The 22667-nt window shown below is 34.0% G+C and overlaps 1 protein-coding gene and 1 non-coding gene across 2 annotated transcripts; both read right to left on the bottom strand.

The window, feature by feature from the left end:
* Positions 1-420: 420 nt before the first annotated feature.
* LOC111056773 (RNA-binding protein squid) lies at positions 421-19000 on the bottom strand. Its single transcript, XM_022344183.2, has 9 exons — positions 18040-19000; positions 10553-10593; positions 9654-9781; positions 8783-8929; positions 7777-7908; positions 6771-6867; positions 5912-5956; positions 3040-3156; positions 421-437 (listed from the first exon to the last, which is right to left on the bottom strand). The coding sequence occupies exons 1-9, from the start codon at positions 18201-18203 to the stop codon at positions 421-423; spliced, it is 888 nt and encodes a 295-aa protein (XP_022199875.2). The 5' UTR covers positions 18204-19000.
* LOC120350140 lies at positions 4914-5001 on the bottom strand. Its single transcript, XR_005570654.1, has one exon. It is a non-coding gene; the product is annotated as a small nucleolar RNA snR61/Z1/Z11 (small nucleolar RNA).
* Positions 19001-22667: the final 3667 nt, after the last annotated feature.

Here is a 22667-nt window from a genome sequence, read left to right as displayed (position 1 = left end):
TTTGTAAACCGTGTAAAATCAAAAAAGTCCGGTACATGAATGGGCACGTAATATAAAATCAAACGTGTAAACCTCTTCGTGGAACAGTGTATAAAATCAATTTCTCATTTACTTGTCTATAATTCAAAAGTGGAGTTATGTGATTTCATTTCGCTACAGAATATGGCAAACAAAATTGGCTTTTGCATGTTTTACTTCCTAAAATTCATAATTCAAGTAAAAAAAGATTAGTGTTTTGAGGTTGAACGAAATCAAAAATATTCTTGTCAAAGCTGGTGGTTCAATTCTACAAAATTCAAATCGTTCATCATTAAATTAACAGGGTGAATAGAATTATTATTGAAGGAGAAAAGGATAAGTTGGCTTTAGGTTAAACTGGAAAAAATAATATTCTTGTCGATTCTGGTTCAAATAATTATTTTAGCCGCCTCCGGTACCTGAAACAAACAAGTTTTCGGCTAAACAAGGCAATTCTTGTTTGGATTCAATCATCGTTACCCTGCAACTCGACTCCCAACACCTAGTAACACAGAACACATGCTACTCAACACACAATCAAGATGAAAACACACGTTCCATTATTGTTAAACAATATTTTCAGTTTGGAATGGTTCATCACAATCTTGATAGCTGTTGGAAACTTGGTTCTCATCATTGTAAATTAAAATTAAATCTAACAATGAAGATTCATGTTTGATCTGAATTTCCGCAATCTATAGCAAGAATATTGCTCCTGGTAAAACTCTGCGCTTCCAAACATGTTTAGCAGCCATCATTTCATCACTGCGATGTTATATTCTATTTTATTCAACCCCTAACAATCCTACGTTGCCCTTCATACTGGACAGATGTCTACATTTGACCAAAATGGATACTTTCAGGAAGCAACATCTTTATGGACAAGGTCATTAATTCATTCACTTGATTTCTACAAACATCGAAGTAAGGTGAAATGGAATGGGATTCTAATATATAGTTAATAAATAACCGCAATTCCATAAAAACGTTTCGGAAATTATTCATATTCAATGTAATTTGTAAGTGACTGAAGTTATGCGGAATGTTTCAAACGCAATAATTGTTAAGACTACTTTCTTTTAGATTGGTTATCCGGCTCTAGAAAGAGCACAGTATGTAGACAATGTCGAAAGTGATCAACAAGATGTTATTTTATAACTTGATACATAATTTGAAGAGCTATAGGTATAGTTTCAATTGAAGATCAAATGTTGTTTTACAATAGGGTAGTTTCTGTATTTGTTACTTTGATATTATATAGTTAAAGATGTTAACATTTAGTGACATCTTTACTCGTTAATACGAGGAGGAGTTGCTGATCGAAGTCACATTTGCAAAATTCATTTTCAACAGAAGTAATCGCTGTATATTATCTTTAAAATATGTAACATTTAGAAACTAGTCTAGGTGCGTAACTTTATGAATATATAAGAAAAAAGATTGAAAGTAGATTCAAATAATTTCTTATTAGAAACAACCATCCTTGAGTTGGATGCAGAATTGAAGGCCGTACTTATAAACGGTTCTTGAGGACGTTCTTAGCCAACACTCTTTGTTTACCTAGCAACCAATAACAGGAATTAAACAGAGTTACTAAGCAATCAACGCACTTTTGGCAGAGAAATTTCTCAAGAATCGGTCATACATACAGCCTCAAGAGTTCCTGAATTATTCGTTAGTTATATCAAGTATTATGCAAACATGCTCATGGACATGATTTGCAACCAGCTATGATTGAATTGGTACAAAAAAATAATGCTTCAGAATATTTGAAAGACTTGAATATATTGATTAGGTAAATTTAATGTATTGTAAAAATGTTCATCTAATAATTAATTGTAAAAAATGTAGTGCTTTGGTGAATCTAGGTTTTGCATGCCTCGTAGGCAAGCTTTATTACAAGAATGAAAAATTTCTTAAACAGATGTAAATAAGAATATTCCAAGATTTGTTTGGTTAATCAAATTTTGATTTGTTGTCAAGATCATTGGTAACAACTGAACTCGACATTAGTTTCAGAGTCCATTCAACAATAACTGTTTACCAGTTCTAGTAAGATGATGATTGAGCTTGCTGAATCACATCAAGCTCAAACATTCTATTCGATTAATCTACTCAAATTAATGTTTCATAACACTGAAAAAGACTCGACACAATCAAAGCATACCCCATGCAATTAACACTAATGTTATCCTAATTCAATGGAATTAAATCTCTAGCACATCCACACTCGCAACTAACTAGCCGCACACGTTACAATATGAAATCATCAGCACTCTGCGATCTTGGATGAAGAAGAGATTTTCGTTTTGAAGATATGTGAACTACTGAAAGTAGCCTTCATGATATTGTGTGGTGAAGGTAGAATTCGAGAATTTCTATTGTAATTGATATTTTGAGATATCACTCGTAACTAGATGAAATGAGATAGTGGATGTGCAACTGTTTGTTGCACTTCAATTTTTCGGTTCTTAAAATTTTGTATGATAGAGGAAAAGTAGACCCAAGGATGGAGGAAAGGATAAGTGAGGGAAGGTGAGGTTCCTTCATCCTAGAGAAGTATACAACGTCAAAATCAACACAAGACAAACGACATTGAAAAACCTTCAAGAGTACATTCAATGTGAAAACTTGAAATCTACTCGGGTATTTAAAATCTTCAAAGCATTAAAAGCAAGTACTTGATTGATTACAATATTACTACACATGCATTGCTATCACACCACTGAGAAAAATGAACTGGCGTGTGTATTACACCAGTGCATAGCCAATAATTTGAGTGAATCAACAATTCATCCCAGTTCTTCTCAAAGCTTACCACAAACTTCTCTCACATTCAAGCCACTCAAGCATGATAGAAGACAGAGCAGAGCTTTCAACGAGTAGCGCAGTTGCCACGCTTCCTGTTGCTCTACGTCTGGAGACCATCACCATCAATCATCGCCATCATCATCATTCATTCATTACTGGTAAGACTTGATGAGTCAAGCAGAAAGACAACTCAATTGAAGTGCAACTCACCATAGCTACCATAGCCGCCGTATCCCGAGTAGTCGTAGGTTCCGTAGCCTCCGCCGTATCCACCTCCGTAGCCACCACTGCCATAGTAATCGTAGCCAGTGCCATAGCCACCAGCTCCTGAAATTTCAACATTAAAATCAGCCCAAATACTACACATTCAGTCAATTTTCTAGAAACATAAATATCTCAGAAAACCTTTTATCGACATAAACTAGTTCAGTAGCAGAACTGGCTAGTTTGGTTTCATCACAACAAATTCTGACTTATGACTGTTGAATCAATGTCAGTCGAAAAAATTGCACTACTGGAATTGAAATACTGTGACAAACGATACATGCTGAATGTAAAGCTTCATATACAGAGTAGGTGAAAAGTCTGAGAACGGCTTGATATCTCATACACAAAGGTAATTTGACGGTGGGTGTGATTGGGGATCCTACTCAAATTGAAAAAACTACTTTATAATGACTTAAAAAATCTGGTCCACCATCTTGGATCTGCCATATTGAATGAAACTTTATTTTTTTAAATGGGAAGGTGGTCATGCGATACATGATTTCGATACAGAATTTCAAGAAAAAATGAATGGCGAAAACCGCGAATCGATATCTCAAACCGTTTCAAAGATATTCACATTATTAATCAATACTATTCAAAGCAGTGCAACTATTAGTAGAGAAAAAAGTCTGAGAACGGCTTAGTATCTCATAAAAAGAAGTGATTCCAAGGTTGGTGTAATTGGGGATGTTACTCGAATCGAAAATATGACTAAAACTCTACTATGACTTTAAAAATCTGATCCGCCATCTTTGATCCGCCATTTTGAATGCAACTTTATTTTTTTCAAATAGGAAGGTGATCATGCTATATATGATTTCGATACGGAATTTCAAGAAAAAATGGATGGCGAAAACAGCACATCGATATCTCAAACCGTTCAGAAAATATTCGCATTATCAATCAGTGCCATGCAAATCAGAAATGAAATACATGAGTGGTATTGATTAATAATGTGAATATCTTCTAAACGGTTTGAGCGATGTGCGGGTTTCGCCTTTCATTTTTTCTTGAAATTCTGTATCGAAATCGTGTATCGCATGACCACCTCCCTATTTAAAAGAATAAAGTTGCATTCAATATGGCGGATCCAAGATAGGGGACCAGATTTTTTAAGTCATTAAAAAGTAGTTTTTTTTTTCAATTTGAGTAGGATCCCCAATCACACCCACCGTCAAAAATTACCTTTGTGTATGAGATATTAAGCCGTTCTCGGACTTTTCACCCACTCTGTATATAGCAACAAGTAATATTCAGTTATCTTTATGTATCTTTCTGTATTTTTGCAACATTCGGTTACAAAGACTAAAGTCTATAACTTTATTTTACCCCACAAAAACAAACTTGTTTAAGCGTTGGTATTGGAAGCGTGATCTGAGCCCACGACCAAAAAGCACCATTTAAAAATGCTAAGGGTAGCCGAGTGGACGGTGTTGCAACGCCGTCCACTCGGCTACCCTTAGCATTTTTCTTTTCTATTATTTCTAATCGAACATTTCTTAAAACGTCGGATGATAATTTAATGGAGGTTTATGTAAATACTCCATGAAATAAAAACGTATAAGCTCATTTCATTCGAGTCTCATCCTATAAAAGCAGTACTAAAGCTGATGTGGAAGTATTCTATTGGCATGAACAAATGAGAAAAATTTACATTCTAAATTATATCAAATTCAATTTCAAAACGTGAATGAGAAAAGTATAATACAGAAGTGCGGCAAGCGATGTCAAGAATAATAATGAGGAAAATAATAAGTTCAAATTAATACTAGGTACCTATTTGATAAAACATAATTGATAGAATAATTTACAAGCTTTATTCAGAGCATTGGTATTCAGAACTTGTTTCTTTCAACAAAATAATGTTCAGTAGCAGAACTGGCAAGTTTATTATCATCATAGAACATAATGCTCATCATAAAACTTTCCGAATGAACAACTAAGAAGAAAATATCAATATTATGGTCATAATTACTAATAAAATAAAAATAGAGTTACTACTGATGATTTGAGCATTTGTAATCAGAAACCATTTTTCAACAAAATCATTTTCAGTAGCAGAACTGGCAGGTTGTATATCATCACCTAACAATGCTCGACAACAATATTCAATCAACAATCATATTGAAACTAGTAGTTCATAATACTGTGTGAAACACATCATTATTTTCAGGAATTTCAGTTATTTCATAATAATTATCAAATAGATCATAATTAGATCAATTCGACTACTTCAGAAGCAGAACTGGCTTGAAAGATATAAGAATTGAATAAACAGTTAAACTGTAATGTTTTACAAAAATCTTCAGAGATTGTGAAGCCCAAATTGGAATAATAGGATCAATTGGCAGTCGTTTCTAAATAGCTACAAAAATGCATTATAAGCTTAAAATGGTTGGTGGTTATGGGCATAATTCATTTTAAAAAATCTGAACAAATATATAGAAGCTATACCAGCACAGGCACTATTCCTGAATTGAACTTATGAACCAAACTTAGAATATTCTGGCTGTCATCTCAAAAAACTCTGATAGCCAATGGCATAAAAGCACTTGGTTGGTTAAATAAGTTCCAAGTTAATGACTTTTCATGAAGATGCTAAAACTACTTGTGGGACCTTAAAAACATCGGAATTATATTATGATCCATTGATACATAGTATTTCAGAATATTTACCTAAAAATCTGAATAGCCTCCAGTTGCTTTAAAAACACTACCAACAATAAAAATTATTCATCTAGGCATAACTGTATTTATGAGAGAATCTTTGCAAAACTATGACATCAACAATATTATCTGAGCTAACTTCACTCACCGTAGTTACCGTAACCTCCCTGTCCATAGCCTCCCTGACCAAATCCTGCAAAAAAAATAATAATTTGTTACCAAGTGAAGATGTCAATTTCAATAAACTAGGAAAACATTAGGCCTACGGTGAACGTGATTAAAATTCATTCACTACAGTGAAGTTATTGATTTGGATCAATGACATAAAAATAGAATACAGTATCCCATCAATTTCCAATATGATATACACGCGCATTTCACTCTCTTATCAGTTAATGCTGCGCCTCCTGTACCTTACTGTTTCTGTACAAATTCAGATATAATCAGCTGATGAAAAGGGAAATGAGTTTGTTCTGGACGCTAAAATCTGTACAAAGTTTCACAATCGTACATTTAGGCTCAACTCACACTTAGGCAACTAAGGTCGAGAAGAGACTCGACTCTAGTCGTGAGTATGTGTCTGGTCAACTAATCTTGTGGGATGACTAAGGCTCAGCTCACACTTACGCGACTCAGGTCGAAAAGAGACTCGACTCTAGTCGAGAGCATGTGTTTCCAAATGGTGACACTCAGACCAGTCGATTCTAGTCTCCGCGACGTCACAATTTGAAAACACATACTCACGACTAGAGTCGAGTCTCTTCTCGACCTGAGTCGCATAGGTGAATTGAGCCTTAGTCATCCCACAAGATGAGTCAGGTACTACAGTAAAAAGAACAGTGTATCCTCGAGAACTTCATTCACATTGGTGATAGTAAATGTAAAGGACAATCTTCTCTTTAATCTTCAATCTCCTCAATTTCCAATCTCAAAGTGAAATTCATGGGATGGAATCATTTTGCTGTCCAGGTGCACAACTGGCCATTTAGAGTAAAAATGTGACTCACCTCCACGGCCCCTGCCTCGAGTGCCACGGCCGGCTCCTCTACCTCCCCTCGTGTTTCCCATGCCATCAGGCTTCGGCGTCGCTTTCCTCACGTCAACCTGGCAAAAACGTTACACATCAATTAATTCCAAAATATTCCACAAGACACTTTAAAAAATGATGAATTCCTATTATTACAAATGTCTGGCATTCATTTGCCATACGAATGGGTGTCAGGGACCATTCAAATAGCCAGGTACCTTATTACTGTACATTAAATAGTTTCTCATTTCGCTATCTTACTCGGCGCACACCAGTTAGTCAAGACAATACAATAAATGATCAGACACGTTTAGTCACATTACTTCACATAGTTGCTTATGAAGACATGTCTAATTGCGATGACTAACCAGTGTGAGTTGTGTCATAAGCAACAATGTGAAGTATTGTGACTGAACGTGTCTTGTCTTGACTAACTGGTGTGCGCCTACCCTTAGTGTACAGTATAGTAAGTAACACATGTCATTACTATCATAAAAGATTCAATACAAATCATTATTTTGAAAATGAATTTGTCTCACAAAAGACACCAGTGAACTTGAAAAGTAAAAAACTTCTACAGAAAAATTAGATGAAATTCGTCTATATTCGTCAAATAATCTCTATTTTTGTAGTTGATTAAAATCCGACTCGATGTTAGGACGAGCTTAATCACAGTACTTCCTTAAGGGTGAAGAAATTGTGGAGCGGCGAAGGTAGCTTCAAGCTTGGGCGTTGAATGCAATGCATGTATTTGAATGAGTCAAAACATAAATTACATAAATTACATCAAACACTCTCAAGCTGGAAGCTAACTTCGACGATCAACTATGTTTGCACCCGAAGACATGTGATCGCTTGAAGCAAGAAACCTCTTACTAAACAGACTTCCCAATGGTTAGGAAAACATCCTTCCCATTGTCCACGCAAACGTCTAGGACGTATACAAGTGCAAGCATTAACTCTAGTTGAAAATTCTGTCTACTCACTTCTTTGCCTTTGATTGAAGCCTTGGGTGTCTTAAGAACTTCAGTGACAATCTGTTCTGATTCGAAGGTGATGAAGCAGAATCCCTTCCTCTGGTTCTTTGACTTGTCGTACGGCATATCAACTTGAACAATCTGAAAAAAAAATTCAAGCCCATTAACAATCGGTATTTCTATGTTATGAAGATTATAAAATATAATGCATGGTAATTGAACATATTGCTATTTATTGCATAATATCAAGTCCATTAACAATCGCTATTTCTATGTCATGAATATGATAAAATATATAACATTGCAATTGTGCATATGCCTATTGCATAGCTAATATTTTCAAGTATAAAACAAAATATTAGATTACTAATAAATTGTGGCACAAATGATAGAAAAATGTCAATGCGCTAGTTCAAGAATAAGGATTTAGTGGACGTTTTTCAATAGTAATTATATTTCATTCCGCATTTTGGAAAATTTGAAATCAATTAAATGAGCATTCTAGGACTTTTCCAAGATTCATTTTACTATGCTCTGCTTCAATATTTCAAGAGGTATGCAATGAAAAGTTGGAATAATGAAAACGAAATAAGGTGTGTAATAAAACAATATTTAATAAGGAGTTGATAGGTGTACTCAATAGTATTTTGGGCTCAATTATTTTATACTCAAGAGTATAATAATTATACTCTTAATAATTATAATTCTACAATTATTGTGCAACATAAACATTACTTTAAATATCGCTCTTGTTGATAGATGATTCTGATGCTTAGAAGTGTATAACATTAAGAGAACGCTTTATATCAAAAGGGCTTTCAAATGAGATTACTACTAGTAAGAGCATGAGAAAAGTTCAAGTTTGTAGTATGATTTACTCTACAACAATAGCATCATGTGAGCTTAGGCCTATATCAAATAAGCAGCAATCAATAATGAATGTCAGATAGTTTAAAAAGTAAGTAAAAGTAATAATGTAAGATAGTTGGTATAAGTCAAGTAAAATGAAACTTACGGTTCCATACTGAGCAAAGTATGACTTGATATCATCATCGGATAATTCAGCCGACAATCCTCCGACGAAAATCTTGCCTTGTCTGGCCTTGGCTTTCTTTGGGTCAATTTTCTTGTTGTTGATCACATGGTCTCCAGCGTTGACTACCTGTAAAACAAAATAATATACTATTTAATACCATAAAATTCCAGTGACAAATACAAACGAGATCCTTAACTAGTATTGAACAGAAAACTATTGATTCTGTAGGCAATATGCAGATTTTGAATCAATTCAATGCAAACCATAGTATTGCTTCAACACAGTATTCAATCAAACATTATGCACAAATTTACAATTTCAAGAATTTTTCAATCAAATTCAACATTCAAGGTACAAAAAATTTATATTTCACAATTGATTAATATAAAGTTTAGACCAGATTTAGATGCAAATCTTTTAGTGCAGTCTTTCCACATTCAAATCATAATAAATAGGTAAGTCGAAAGATATTCCTGTGAATTAAAATTGAAGACAAGACTAAGTTTGTTTGTGAAAAATGAATAAATTCAGGACTGAATAGAGCATATTTATAGTCTCATTTCGACGAGACGAAAAGTAGTCTATTATTTCTTGTGGTTACGCTAAGTACCAAAGGAAAAAAATCACGATTACTGGTGTTGCCATTTATTTTTCATATAAATGGCGAAATAGTAATTGAGAACAAAATTAGATCAAGTAAATGTAATCAATATTTCATATCATTACTGAGAAAAATTAATAAGTTAAATTTAAATGAACTACAGCAATTAAGCTACTAACAATCAAGAATAAATTTCAACAAAAAGTAGGATACTTTGAAAGAATTGAGAGAAATCAAAGACTGTCATACCTTATCGATAGCATCCGCAGACTTGAAAACAATGAACGCGAATCCTCTTGATCTGCCAGTATTTGGATCAGTCTTCACATTTACGCTTTCGATTTCACCAAATGTACCGAAATGATCACGGAGTTCCTCTGAAAAAGTAATAACATTATTAAAAGCTTGTATTTTGTAAAGTGAAAGCATTACAGTTAAAGATGATAATGCACGACAAATAATCGCCAAAATTGATTATATGATACAATTAGAGCAAACATCAATAAGCCAAGTATATAATTGAAAAGACTTGAAATTTCAAAAAAGTGAATTTCTTCACCTTAAAAAATCCACTTTTTTGACACTTCAAGTCTCTTCAATATTATAGAAAAGTTGCACAACATTCACTGTAAACGCTTAAAGATGCTAGCCACGTATACAATAATTCCACTCCAATCAACATTTAAAAAAAATGGCAAATATAGAATACTCAAGAATACGGAAAAGTACTTTATATTCACTGGAGATAGACTAAATAATGAAGATGGCATTAAGAATATATATCAAAATTGTTAATTGATGACTGATCAATTTTTAGAGCTTCAAAATAACTCATTACTATAAAAAAATTGACTGTAACCAATATTTTTATTGGCAATGATCTCGCTGTTCGTTGAAAATCAACAATTTAAAAGAGAACATTAAAGATGTGTAGAGGGTAGTAGAAAGAAGAAAGCTGGTAGGAGAGAGGAAATGAAGGAGTAAAGAATAAGAGAAGAATGTGGTGGAGGTGAGAGAGGTTAAGGAAATTGGAAAAGAGAAGTTCAAGAACAAAGAGGAGAGGAGTTGGCAGAAGATTCTGTCAACAAACCGGGATAAGACAGGTGTCTTTAAAAAGTGTCTTAACAATAAAAGTAATTGAAACTTACTGTCAGAGGTTTCCCAGCTGAGTCCACCAACAAACAGTTTTCTGAAAAATAAGAATAAAAACGTTAGACAAACGTTCTTGCTACCTAAATGTAATTTGTTTTTAAACAATTGAAGACTTTCAAGTTCCATTTAAAAGCTGCTCTTATTTTGAACTTGTTATCTCGCAAGCTTACGGCTCCAAAGATGAATCAATGAATGAGAATATCAATCCAAATCTCTACTGAAAATCTGTAAACTGAAATTTGACAAAAAGCAAAGTTTGAATCAATATTTTACATGAAAGTTGAAGAATAATTAGAGTGACAGGAAGTAAGGAATTAATCAATTCATAATTACAGATTGAGAAGTCTTTTTTTTAATTTTACAATTAAATTTATTCAATTACAATGTTATTCAAGTGGCCATTAAATACAGTAGCCTAATATTTCCAATCGACAAAATGATCACAATCTTGGCCACAATATTATCTATACCCTAAATATAAATGACCCAGGAATAAATACCATGGGTTAGCATCCAGTGTGTGGGGGTCACACCTCCTCGTCCAAAGGCTGTCACCTGAGGAAAGCAAGTCGGGTTAGTCAACGACCAATACACACAACAGTCTGATCCAACTTCAACACCTCGTCCTAATCAAGCAACCACAGAACTCTCCTTCTTCTACACATTTACAACAATTTCCTATATTTCTTAATTTTACATCAAATAATTAAATTACAATAATAACTTATTTCATAGAAAATAGCTTAAATCCATTTCAACGACTGCAGCATATCTTGAAGTAGAAGGCTTGAGACTGTAGAGTGAGAGATATGGAGAATAATTCCGCAATTTTACCACCCAGCTTTAACCAACATCATTTATTTCAACTCTTTACAAAGATAATACGGTAATAAAATAAAATACAATATTATTCTCTTAATATACATGTTCACATGACTATATAAATTACCATCCTAGGAGCATGAAACAAATGACAATTCAAATTTCCAACTTAATGTTGATCAGATTGAGGAATTACTTTGAATTTTGTAATGCTCAATAATGAAGATAGGTAATTCTGTGGTTGCTAATTTCCAAATGCTTCTTAAATAGGAGCTACTAAATTTGATCATACAAAATAGGGGGCCACCAATAATAATAAGTTATGTAAACTGCCCAGCACAGAAACATGCTGCTCCACTCATTTTTTATCAACAATTTGACGACCAATGAGCTTCGAACTAGCTATCAGACCCAAACTTTTTTGATGAGATAGCGTTTACTGTTAAAAAATGTTTTGACGTCAAAAATCAACTTTCGATTTTAATGTAGTAATAAGCTTCATACTACTTTTCTGGCATTTCAGTACGAATATCGTGCATGCTTGAAACATCAGTACATTCAGACAATGGTGTGTGAATAAATTATTGCTTGAATTGAGTTTGGACTCCTCTACTTCACTGTAAGTCTTTAAAGGGAAGAGGCACTCAATACTTAAGTTAATTCAAGGGATAAAGAAAAAAATTAATATTTCTAGAAGAAGCATTAAAAATTGAATCAGACTGTTGTATAAATATAATCCCAAGATGACCATAATTTTTTGTTCAAACTGAGTCTTTCTGATTATCACACCGAACGTCAATAATTTCTCGATCAATTTCAAAACGTTCGTCATTAATATAGAATAAGTTAAAAACGTGTCTTCACATTGTTCAATAATGAAAATACTGTATATGGTAATTCAGAGAATCGTGAAATGACACTGGAATGTTCAAATTTCGCACTAAGATTATACAAAATGCTAATTTAAATACTATCAATTCTAAAAAACATTATATTTTCATGTATTATTGTGAGAATAAATATAAAATGTGTTTCTACTACATTCTGAAACTTTTAAAAAAACTATGCCACAATATTTTTCAATACGAAACGCTTTTCCATGGCAATACAAAAATTAACTATTCCTCATTAATATTACAAAACTTATCGATGTGACTAAATTCAATTTCTACAGTTGAAGGATCGAGTTGAGAATAGTTTTGATGGTAACTGACTACGTTAATGTAGTTTAGTCCGTAGAGATTTATGACTGTGATTGGAGACATCACGTTTACCAATTCATAATACAACCGTTACAATTCTAATTCTCCTTGTTATAAACTTACCTGTTTGGAATCCATTGCAGACATCCGTCAGATTCATTAGTTCAACCTTTTTCATGTTTTTTTTCGAAGAAAAGAATTGTAAGTTATATTTTGGGTGAGATTGGAAACTGATGTATTGGAAAAATCGAATAAGTTGATGAGTTTTGGAGAACTATTTTTAAACATCAATTATTAATACAAAGGGAAATGCAATGCAATGAACCCAGGCTGATCATTAAAACAATTTCACTCCATTTAAAAGCTAAGCGCATAATTCACTGATATAAAATTTTATTATAATGTCAAACGCGAAAAACAAATACAACGGTTGTAATGTTAAAAATGAAAAAATTGATAACTTTTTAAAAAATCAAGAACTTGCATGCTGATTGAAGACCATATTATAAGGTTTTATTCTAAGACAATAAATTTTCACAATCCTTTTCAAGATAGAAAGGCTCATTTAGAAAATATATTGTCATTTATTATTACTATTGGAAACTTCGAATTTAGCACTGCATCATCCACTACCTAGTATAATAGCATGATACCCATTTCTAAAATAGCTTGAAACATAAATTGACACTGAATTGAAAGAGAATCAGATTTTGTTAAAATTGGAATCTTTCTCAGATCAGATTCGGGTCCAATGCAATTGCAAATTTAACATTGCGACAGACTATTCAATGCACATCTCTGCAGTCAATCCTAAATTTACAAAAATTTCAATAAATATTATCAATAAAACAGACTTCATAAATTATTATATAAGTTTTCTTGTGTATAAGCAACGAGGAATCTGAAATAAATGTAGATTTATGGAGGGACTGTTCTTAAGGCTACTTTATCTTCCATTAACTCGAAACTGCAGAGTTATTTACAATTATTACACGTTACAATTGATCATTTTTCAATAATTGGGAGATCTTGTCGTAATGTGACAATTGACCCTAACATTAATGGTGTCAATAAATAGGGCCAAAAGTGAACTAAGAATTGTCAAGCAGTAACAGGGATTTGAACCCAGTTATCTTGCCGTTGCTGATCTTCACACGTTCACTTTAGCCCCGTTCTGCTCCTCCTGAAATTTATTAAAATTTCTCATAGAGCTCGGCAATATCCACATCTTCAATCAACTGAGCAAAAGTGAAATCAAATGAAGTGTAGCTCCAATTGCTTTTCAATTAGCTAGACTGATCCATTTGTAGATACCAAAATCTTAGTGGGAACTTTCAACCAGTCATTGTATTTGCAAGATGAATTAAAATTAATTCAGTATTGTGGATTAACCTTCCGGTAGTCGCGCCCTACTCAATCACACGAGCAGTCGCGTGTTGTATTTTTTACGACATCCAATTTTTCAAGTGTTAAGTACTCAGTTTACTGTCAAAACATTAATTAATAATGTATAATTACTTTTTCCATCTTCTTGATTTATTTTACGCCTATGGACATTTAGATGATTACAATTTCATAGCCCAAAAGGTACATCAAGCAAAGCCATAATTCTGTGTTATTGGTCCGTTTACAGTCCCCGTATACAGTCTTTCCCTATCTTATGCAGTGCGACTTATGCACTGTCGCTACTAAATGGCACCTAGACTGAACCATTGCTCGGTTGATACTGAAATTCAGTGGAGTGATGGGGGGAAAGTTTTGGAATGCATAGGTGATATTGGAACTCATTCACTGACACAACCCCATTCAATAGATTTGTGAAGCAAAATAACTGACACTATTGTACTTTTTACAACAGCGCGACTGCCGGAAGGTAAAGACGATCTATATTCTTAGACAGAACATTCAAATATTTTCGAGACAGAACATTTTTTTCAAGTTTGTAACCAAACTTCTAGAATTGAAAATTAGTTATAACACATTCATTTGTTAAAACTTTTGCACAGCAAGGAAAAATCCAATCCATTCATACTTATCACATTAAAGTATGGTACTAGAATAATATACAATAATTTAACAAATTTTCAGAATTCTAGAAACCTGTTACATGTTCATTTCTTCCTTCTCAAATTCCAAATTCAGATACCAACAACTGATCAGCTTGTAACATAATTTCATTCGGTATTTCAACAGCAAGTTATCGTTTCAACTCTAATCTCAAAAATTCCCCATCGTATTTATTCCGTAGTGTAATTTGTAAGTAGCATTTGTTGGTATCAGTAAATTAGTCACAAATAATCATAGTACGGTACTAGTTTCTTCAAAAATGAATTGACGCTTAAAATTTGCAGATAACCGACTCTTTTGAAAATTTTATTTGGAGCACTGGATAGTGGATATAATCAATTTGTTTCAATGTGCAGTCAGGCATCAAACCGTGTTACAAAAAATATTACAATTTGAAACACTAGTAAACCTTAAGATATTGAACAAACTATCAGCAAGAAAAAATTCTTCCCGAATTCGAAAAATGATAATTTTACGACTAAATTGAAGGAGAACCATGTTATTTATGTCACCTAAGTTCTGGTACATAACATTCGCAAATAAAAATATTTACATGGAAAAAATAAAATTCAAGGGGGTAGATAGTTGACCTATATGCTGTAATAAATATTGACATTTTTATCAAGTTTGAAATAATCAATTGTTATAAATCAATTAGGCTACTTATGAATCTCAGAAGTTATAATTAAATCAATGTGTTAGCTAATTATAACAAAACATTTTGGTGATATCCAGTTTATGACGAATCATACAATTGGAGAATTCGTTATAAAACATTATCAAAATCATCAAGTTATTTAATCCATTTCTATATTACATATTGAGCTGCAACACCTACACATCATTTGTCCAAAAATATTTGCTTCAACAACTTACGCTTTATTTTATGCTTTTCAAGCCAAGATTATCAAACATTAGAACAATTGTAGTCCACAATGTTTTTCTCATATAAAATTCATTTGATTCATTTGAATATTGCAATACCTGTCTTCAACAGTATACATACAATTAAATAATCATGCAAATACTGTATAGCCTAATTAAAATTACTAATTATAGACAATGGAAGGGTTCTACGATTTTTTACTGCATTGAACTTAATTTTAAATTCATGATTTCATAATATTTGATTTATCAGCTCAATAAGATGAAAACAACGCTGCTCAGAAACATCAAATGACTAGCAAGGTAGTAAAAACGGCAAAAAATTGCCAAAAAAATACAAATATTTTCCGGATTGAGAAAATTTCCAAGATTTAAAACAAATATGATTAACAAATGTTATGAAAAGTACATAAGCAGCTCAATAAATATATGAAAGGAGACCAAATATTTTTTTGCATAGCTTACCAATGGACTACACTCAAATAACTTAATTCATATTTAGCAAATAAATTATTTATTGCAAAGAATTAATAAGTTACCAAGAACTGATCTTGGAAGTTTAATCTATGTAAATTTTGTATTTGGCTTCACTAATGTTTGTAAACAAATGAACCAACATTTTAATAAAGAGACAGTAAGATAAATGTAGCTTAAAAGTTTCAAGGTAAAACTATGTTGGTTGATACGTATATATTTCTATATTAAGTTGCGTTTACACCAAAGTTATCAACAAAATGTTCATTTTTCCGTCCTTATAAATTCTATTAGATTGAACGGAGCTTGACAAACACATACCGTACATGATGTATGCACATCCTGTGTATGGTAAGTTATGTTCAATCTAATAGAATCTAAGAGGACGGAAAAATAAACCTTTTGTTATTAACTTTGGTGTAGACGCAGCTTTAGAAGAGCACAATTTTACCTCATCCTGATCAAAGATTATTTACAAATTGTTGGTTAAATATTACAAAGTGAGGCCCAAGCTAAGGCCATAATAACAGGATTAAAAAATATGAAGAATTTATAGCATAAATTTAAATATTTCAAGTGATAAGTATAAGTTTCCATAGTTCAAATAAAAATTTGAATGAAGTGATTCCCCACAAAAGTGAAGAGATGAAAATGAATTTTCAACATGTGAACAATATAATTTTCAGAGAAAATAAATAACGTAGAAACGATTTTTCAATTAGACCCAAATTTCGCATGATTCTTATAAAGTAGCATGAATAATTTAACGTAACCTCAATAAAATAACTGAAAAATAAGGAAATAGGTACTTGAATATTTCAAATAAAATTTGAAAATATTCATAGAATATCGAAAAAAATCATATGAGCATTTAGAACATTTTCATGCACCACGAATAGAATATTCAAACTACACTAAAGTAACTGAATCAAGTTGTAGGAAAATACTAATTTCTAAGAAATAAGAAAAAGTAGGTAGGCCTAGCTCCGAAAAAAGATGTGACATTTTAAAACATAACTTAGTCTTTACAAGTTATTGATCATGCAAAGCAAAAATAAAGCTTCTTCAATAAAATTATAATAGATTTAACCAAGTTAAACCATAAAAAACACTGGCAAAAATTTTAAATTCAAGCTAATAAACCCGACTTCAATAGTATTAAATAAAGTATTTAAGATACATCATTTCTAAAACGAGATCATAAACTAGGAAAAGACAGAAGCAAAACAAGAAAACAAGATTGGGAAATTGGTACCGTACTTCTAAAATAACTTTCAATAATTTGATAGCAATAATTTAAATCATTAATCTCAAGCCGTTTCATCAGTTCGAATTTTGGGCTAAAGCCTAGGCATAATGCCGTTATATCTGTCATCAAATTTTTGTTTGGATTAAACCTAGAATTACGCCGAATTTTAAAAGTTGAATGATCAAAAAACCCGAGTCATAACTCGTATAAGTAAGCTAACTAGGCTAATGCATTTCAAGGCTAGTTTGTGAAATAAAACAAAGGAATAACCAATAAAACTACGAACCCACCATCTATTCATGTAAGTTAGAGACTGTTCAAAAGCATTTTAACAAGGAGAAAATAATTTCAGAGATTTAAAGGTTTTATAATACAAAACAAGCTATGAACAATGACGACAGAGCTAAGCTTGAGAGGCCGGCCATTTTAGATCATGTCACATCCGGTGCCGGCAACTCAGAATGAATCTAATTACTGTACCAAATGAGTATTTAGGAAATCACTTCTAATCAAGATTCAACTATTTAAAAATATGATAATTGGAAAATTTAATTAGGTCTGTTTACTATTTGTAATTAACAAATGAATTAGTCAAGTTAGAATCAATAGAATCCAGAAGCACATGGCGAGTTTAGAATCAATATTATACTGGATTATTGTATTTAATACCAATAAAGTTGAAAAGAAATAAATTCGTATCAGGAAAAAATTAGATCAAAATATTGAGCATTGATCTAAACATATACAACACCAAAATTAATAATAATCATTGAATTTGGCCTACCTTTCGTCATCTTTGCCTGGTGCTTCGGCGCTTCCACTGTCGCCTCCTTCGTTAGCTCCTCCATTTTCGCCAGATCCGTTCATTTGATCGTCCTGGGTGTAATCCTCGCCGCCCTGTTGAAATTCTCCGTTACTCATGTCGTATTCCAGAGTGGAATCAGCCATTTCCCAACAAAACTAACTGGTGTGAAGTTACACGTCTGTCCTAACACAGTGAAGGCTGGCGACGAAAGAGAACAGGAACTGTGTGAAACCGACGCTGCGCAGTGGAGTTGCGCGCAGGAATATGGCCTTATGGGAAGAGGTCAAACCCGTTTATTGGAGAGTGGGGTACTGAAATAGCAGCAATAGTGGGTACCCCTCTCGATAGCAATGCCAATGTCGGCTGGAGCACGCGGTTCTCCAACTCGAAAACATCAACACAAGCCAAGCCAAGCCAAGCCTCAACCCAAACTCAACTGACGCCTTCACTTCACTAAAATGGCGACCTTCTCTTCCAACGATTTCTACTTGACATTTTTGCGAAATTATATCACACTTGTTAATTGCTATAATGATCGCATTAGTATTAAACATAGCTGTTTTTCCCCCAAAATCTCCTAAATTGAAGCAATTTTCCATTAAAATCACCTAAAATATCGAAATAAAGATTTGAATAATTATGAAAATTAAAAATAACCGGTAGAGCCGGTGGAACTGTTTCTATTTACGTAATGCCGGCAATCAGCGTTCATTCAACTTGTAATTTGGAATTGTACTTGACTTATCGCAAATTTTACGATAAGTTAAATACATGTAAAAAATGAATAACTATTGTATTATTAGACTATGTTACAAAAATAATTTATTATTAGGCCTACGCACAAATATAAAAGTTACAAATTAATTTTGGTAACTTTCTAGGTGTTTCAATTAATTTTTAATAAATTCTCTGCTGAGGGTGATGCTTACATGAGCTCTAGGCTTGTGCGTTGGTAATAAAAATAAAAATTGAAACTGATTATGGTGAGAAATGAGTGAACTTACAGCTTTACGTGTGTTCCAAACCACAGGATTTATAATATCAATAATTGATGTATTACCGGATCTATTCATTGATTTTAAATATTATATAATAAATATATCAACGAGTCGTAACATTGATTTTGAAAAAAATATATAGAGAAGCCTCCTGAAATTAATGGAATTGACTCTCTGCAATCTCATCAACAAAATATGTTTCAATTCACCATGAAAACTATAAATAATTTAAATATGGTCCACTTTTATTTATAGGTGAAATGATGAGAGTTACCGTGTAGGTCTATCTATATAAATGTGTGATAAAATAATGAGAAATTTACGGTAGCAGTATTTTTGTTGAATTGAAGTTGAAAATTCGACAATAGAAACTGTTGTTCTTGATACAAATAAGAACAAAGGTATAAAGATACCATTTATCTTATAGTACCGTAATCATTTGTCTTTGATTTAACTTACTTCAGTTGAAAGTACGAAAATAAATTCGTACCGTAATTGATTATATCATGTGAATAAAAAATATAAGATTCATGAATGAATATAGTATAGGTATAACTCGAATAGAGAGCAAAAATAGAAAGCAAATAATCAATTAGTTACCAGGCTAATAAGTACATTTTTTACTCTTCAATTCACCCAAAGTCTCAAATTCAAATATTTATTTACCAAAAGTTCAATACAAATAGACTGAATGCACAATTATTTATGAATAGGCTACACCAGAAATAATGAGTTTATTGTTCTTAGAAAAAGTATAATAATTCAGATTGAAACTACCGTTACATTTGTAAATAACAATTTTCATATTTCGGCTCAACTATAGCACCTAGCTCAAGTCTAGCCCCCTGTGGGTTGGGGGAGCTTTGAGTCGAACATCGTACTCAGGAATGTGTTGAAAACCAGAATTCGCCCACAGTATCCCTGCTTGTCGTGGGAAGCGACTAAAAGGGACCCCAAGGCAACTCCAGAAGTTACCTTGCCTTCAAACCCACGGGATCTGCCCTATCAGGGCAGTTTCGGAGGGGCAAAAAGAAAAACCCAAGATACCAGAGATTGGTCAAACTCCAGGCACAAATTTTATGTAGGTGAGGAGGCTGAGTCGAGGGTGGCCGGGTGTCCTAGAGGCAATTTGGCGGCCCCTCCTTCAGCGGAAGGACCTACAAAGAAGCCAGGAGTGGAACTCACGTAGGTCACGAGTTTGTGAGTGGAGAGACGAAAACTCATCACTGCTCAGAGAAGGGCGGCCATTCAGACAAAACTTCTTGGGAGAGGAACGGCTTTTGACCTGCAGAGTTTCGGAGGGGCAAAAAGAAAAACCCAAGAGACCAGAGATGGGTGAAGCTCCAGGCACAAATGTGGGTCAAAAGGCTGAGTCGAGGGTGGCTGGGCGCCCTAGAGACAGTTTGGCGTCCCCTCTCTCAGCGGAAGGTCCTACAAAAAGGCCAGGAGTGGAGCTCACGTAGCTCACGAGTTTTGGGTGGAGTGACCAAACCTGCCCTAGAGGCAGTTTGGCGTCCCCTCTCTCAGCGGAAGGACCTACATAAAGGCTAGGAGTGGAACTCACGTAGGTCACGAGTTTGTGGGTGGAAAGGCTAAAGCTCACCTCTGCTCAGGAAGGGCGGCCATTCAGGCAAAACTTCTTGGGAGAGGTGAGGCTTTTGACCCTGCAGAGTTTTGGAGGGGCAAAACCAAAAACCCAAGAGACCAGAGATGGGTGAAACTCCAGGCAGAAATGTGGGCCAAGAGGCTGAGTCGAGTGTAGCTGGGCGCCCTAGAGACAGTTTGGCGTCCCCTCTCTCAGCGGAAGGACCTACAAAAAGGCCAGGAGTGGAACTCACGTAGCTCACGAGTTTTGGGTGGAGTGACCAAACCTCACCACTGCTCAAAGAAGGACGGCCATATAGGCCAGACTTCTTGGGAGAGGTGAGGCTTCTGACCCTGCGAAGTTTGGAAGGGCAAAAAGAAAAAAAAAGACTAGAAATGGGTGAAACTCCAGGCACAAATGTGGGTCAAGAGGCTGAGTCATGGGTGGCCCCATGCCCTAGAGGCAACTTGGCCGCCCCTTCCTCAGCGGTAGGACCTTCAAAGAAGGCCAGGAGTGGAACTCACGTAGGTCAAGAGGACTAATCAGTCTGAAGAGACTGCCAAGCATATCACACTGGATTGCAACAAGCAACCGGGTGATGAATGGGATGTTATAGTCTGTCCAAATTGGCATGAGCTCTGAAGGATTAGGCCGACCCTCCTACTACTCACACACACAAGCGCAGTCTCCTTTTGTGTGTGTGAGTAAAGGGATGGTCTGCCTACCTGTATCTGTATAGTATACATAGTATCTATATCAATGGTGCAGGTAGGCCGGGCCTGTGTGCCTGCGCGTGGGGGAGCGAGGGCCGGCTTAATCTTTCAGCGCTCATGCCAGTTTGGACAGAGTATAGTATAGGGAAAATCTCCTGCTTCTTGTAAAGAGCACAGGTACCGTATTGTTTTGCCTAACTAACAACATACTACTTGGGAACACAAATAAGCTTCGGTTGACGTGTGGGGTTCTTTGAACCTTTGGATCCTTGAATTCGTCCCTTAAAAACAATGGTGGAGAAATAATTAACTTATTAAATCTATTATAATATTTAATTATAATTAAATCTATTCTATTGTTTTTTTTTCTCTGTGTTCCAAATGGCATAATTGGCCTCACTCTGAATCCAGTACTGTAACAAATGTAAAATATTATAAATGGTGCTTCATAAGTAAAAGTGAAAATACCGTAAGTAAAAGTCTCTTTCTTATCAGAAATCTGGTGAAGTATGTTCCACACAACACCGTCAAAGTGGCGTACTTTGCTACATTTTATTGTTATGTTGTGTACGGTATAGAGCTTTGGGGTGGTACTTCAAAGGAAAATATCCAGAGTATTTGTACAACAAGAGAAAGCGATAAGGTATATGGCGGGGCTCGGATACAACCACCCTTGTAGAGAAGCATTCCGATCACTATCCCTACTAATAATAGTACCCTCTATTTACATTTTCAGGCTGATTGTGCATTCTGACCAAAATAGAACAAATTTCCGAATTAGAGCCGATACACATTCGTACAACACTAGAGGGAGAGAAAACTTTGTAACTCAGCCTCATAGGAGGAAATTATTTGAGAGGAAGCCTAGCTATGCAGGGTGCAAATTTTATAATAGACTTCCAAGTTTTTTGAAACTATTATCAACTAACTGTGGATTTGTGGATTGAGAAAATTCAAAGCTAACCTTCATAAATTCTTAATAGAAAAAGCCTATAAATCGGTGGATGAGTTTCTGGAAAACCACATTTGAATTTTTATATATTTGTTATGACTGACATTTTATAGGTCTATTTTCAAGAAATTATTTTTTTTAATTGACGCATTCTTGTACATTTTTATGTAGCCTATATTTGAATAAAGATGATTGATAATAAATAAAAATCCATTCAAAATAATATTAGATAAAAGGGACCAATTCATCATAGTTTTAACAATTTCTCTTGAAATCTGTAAAAATGGAATAGTTTTCAAAAACAAATCAAATTGAGCGGGTTTACAAAGCTTCAGAGTCTGTAGAGTGCAGCAGCGTTC

This window comes from Nilaparvata lugens, chromosome 2, assembly GCF_014356525.2.
Source record: "Nilaparvata lugens isolate BPH chromosome 2, ASM1435652v1, whole genome shotgun sequence".
NCBI classification, from domain to species: domain Eukaryota; kingdom Metazoa; phylum Arthropoda; class Insecta; order Hemiptera; family Delphacidae; genus Nilaparvata; species Nilaparvata lugens.
The sequence above is the reverse complement of the archived record's forward strand: the minus strand, read 5'-3'. Positions and strand labels throughout refer to the sequence as shown.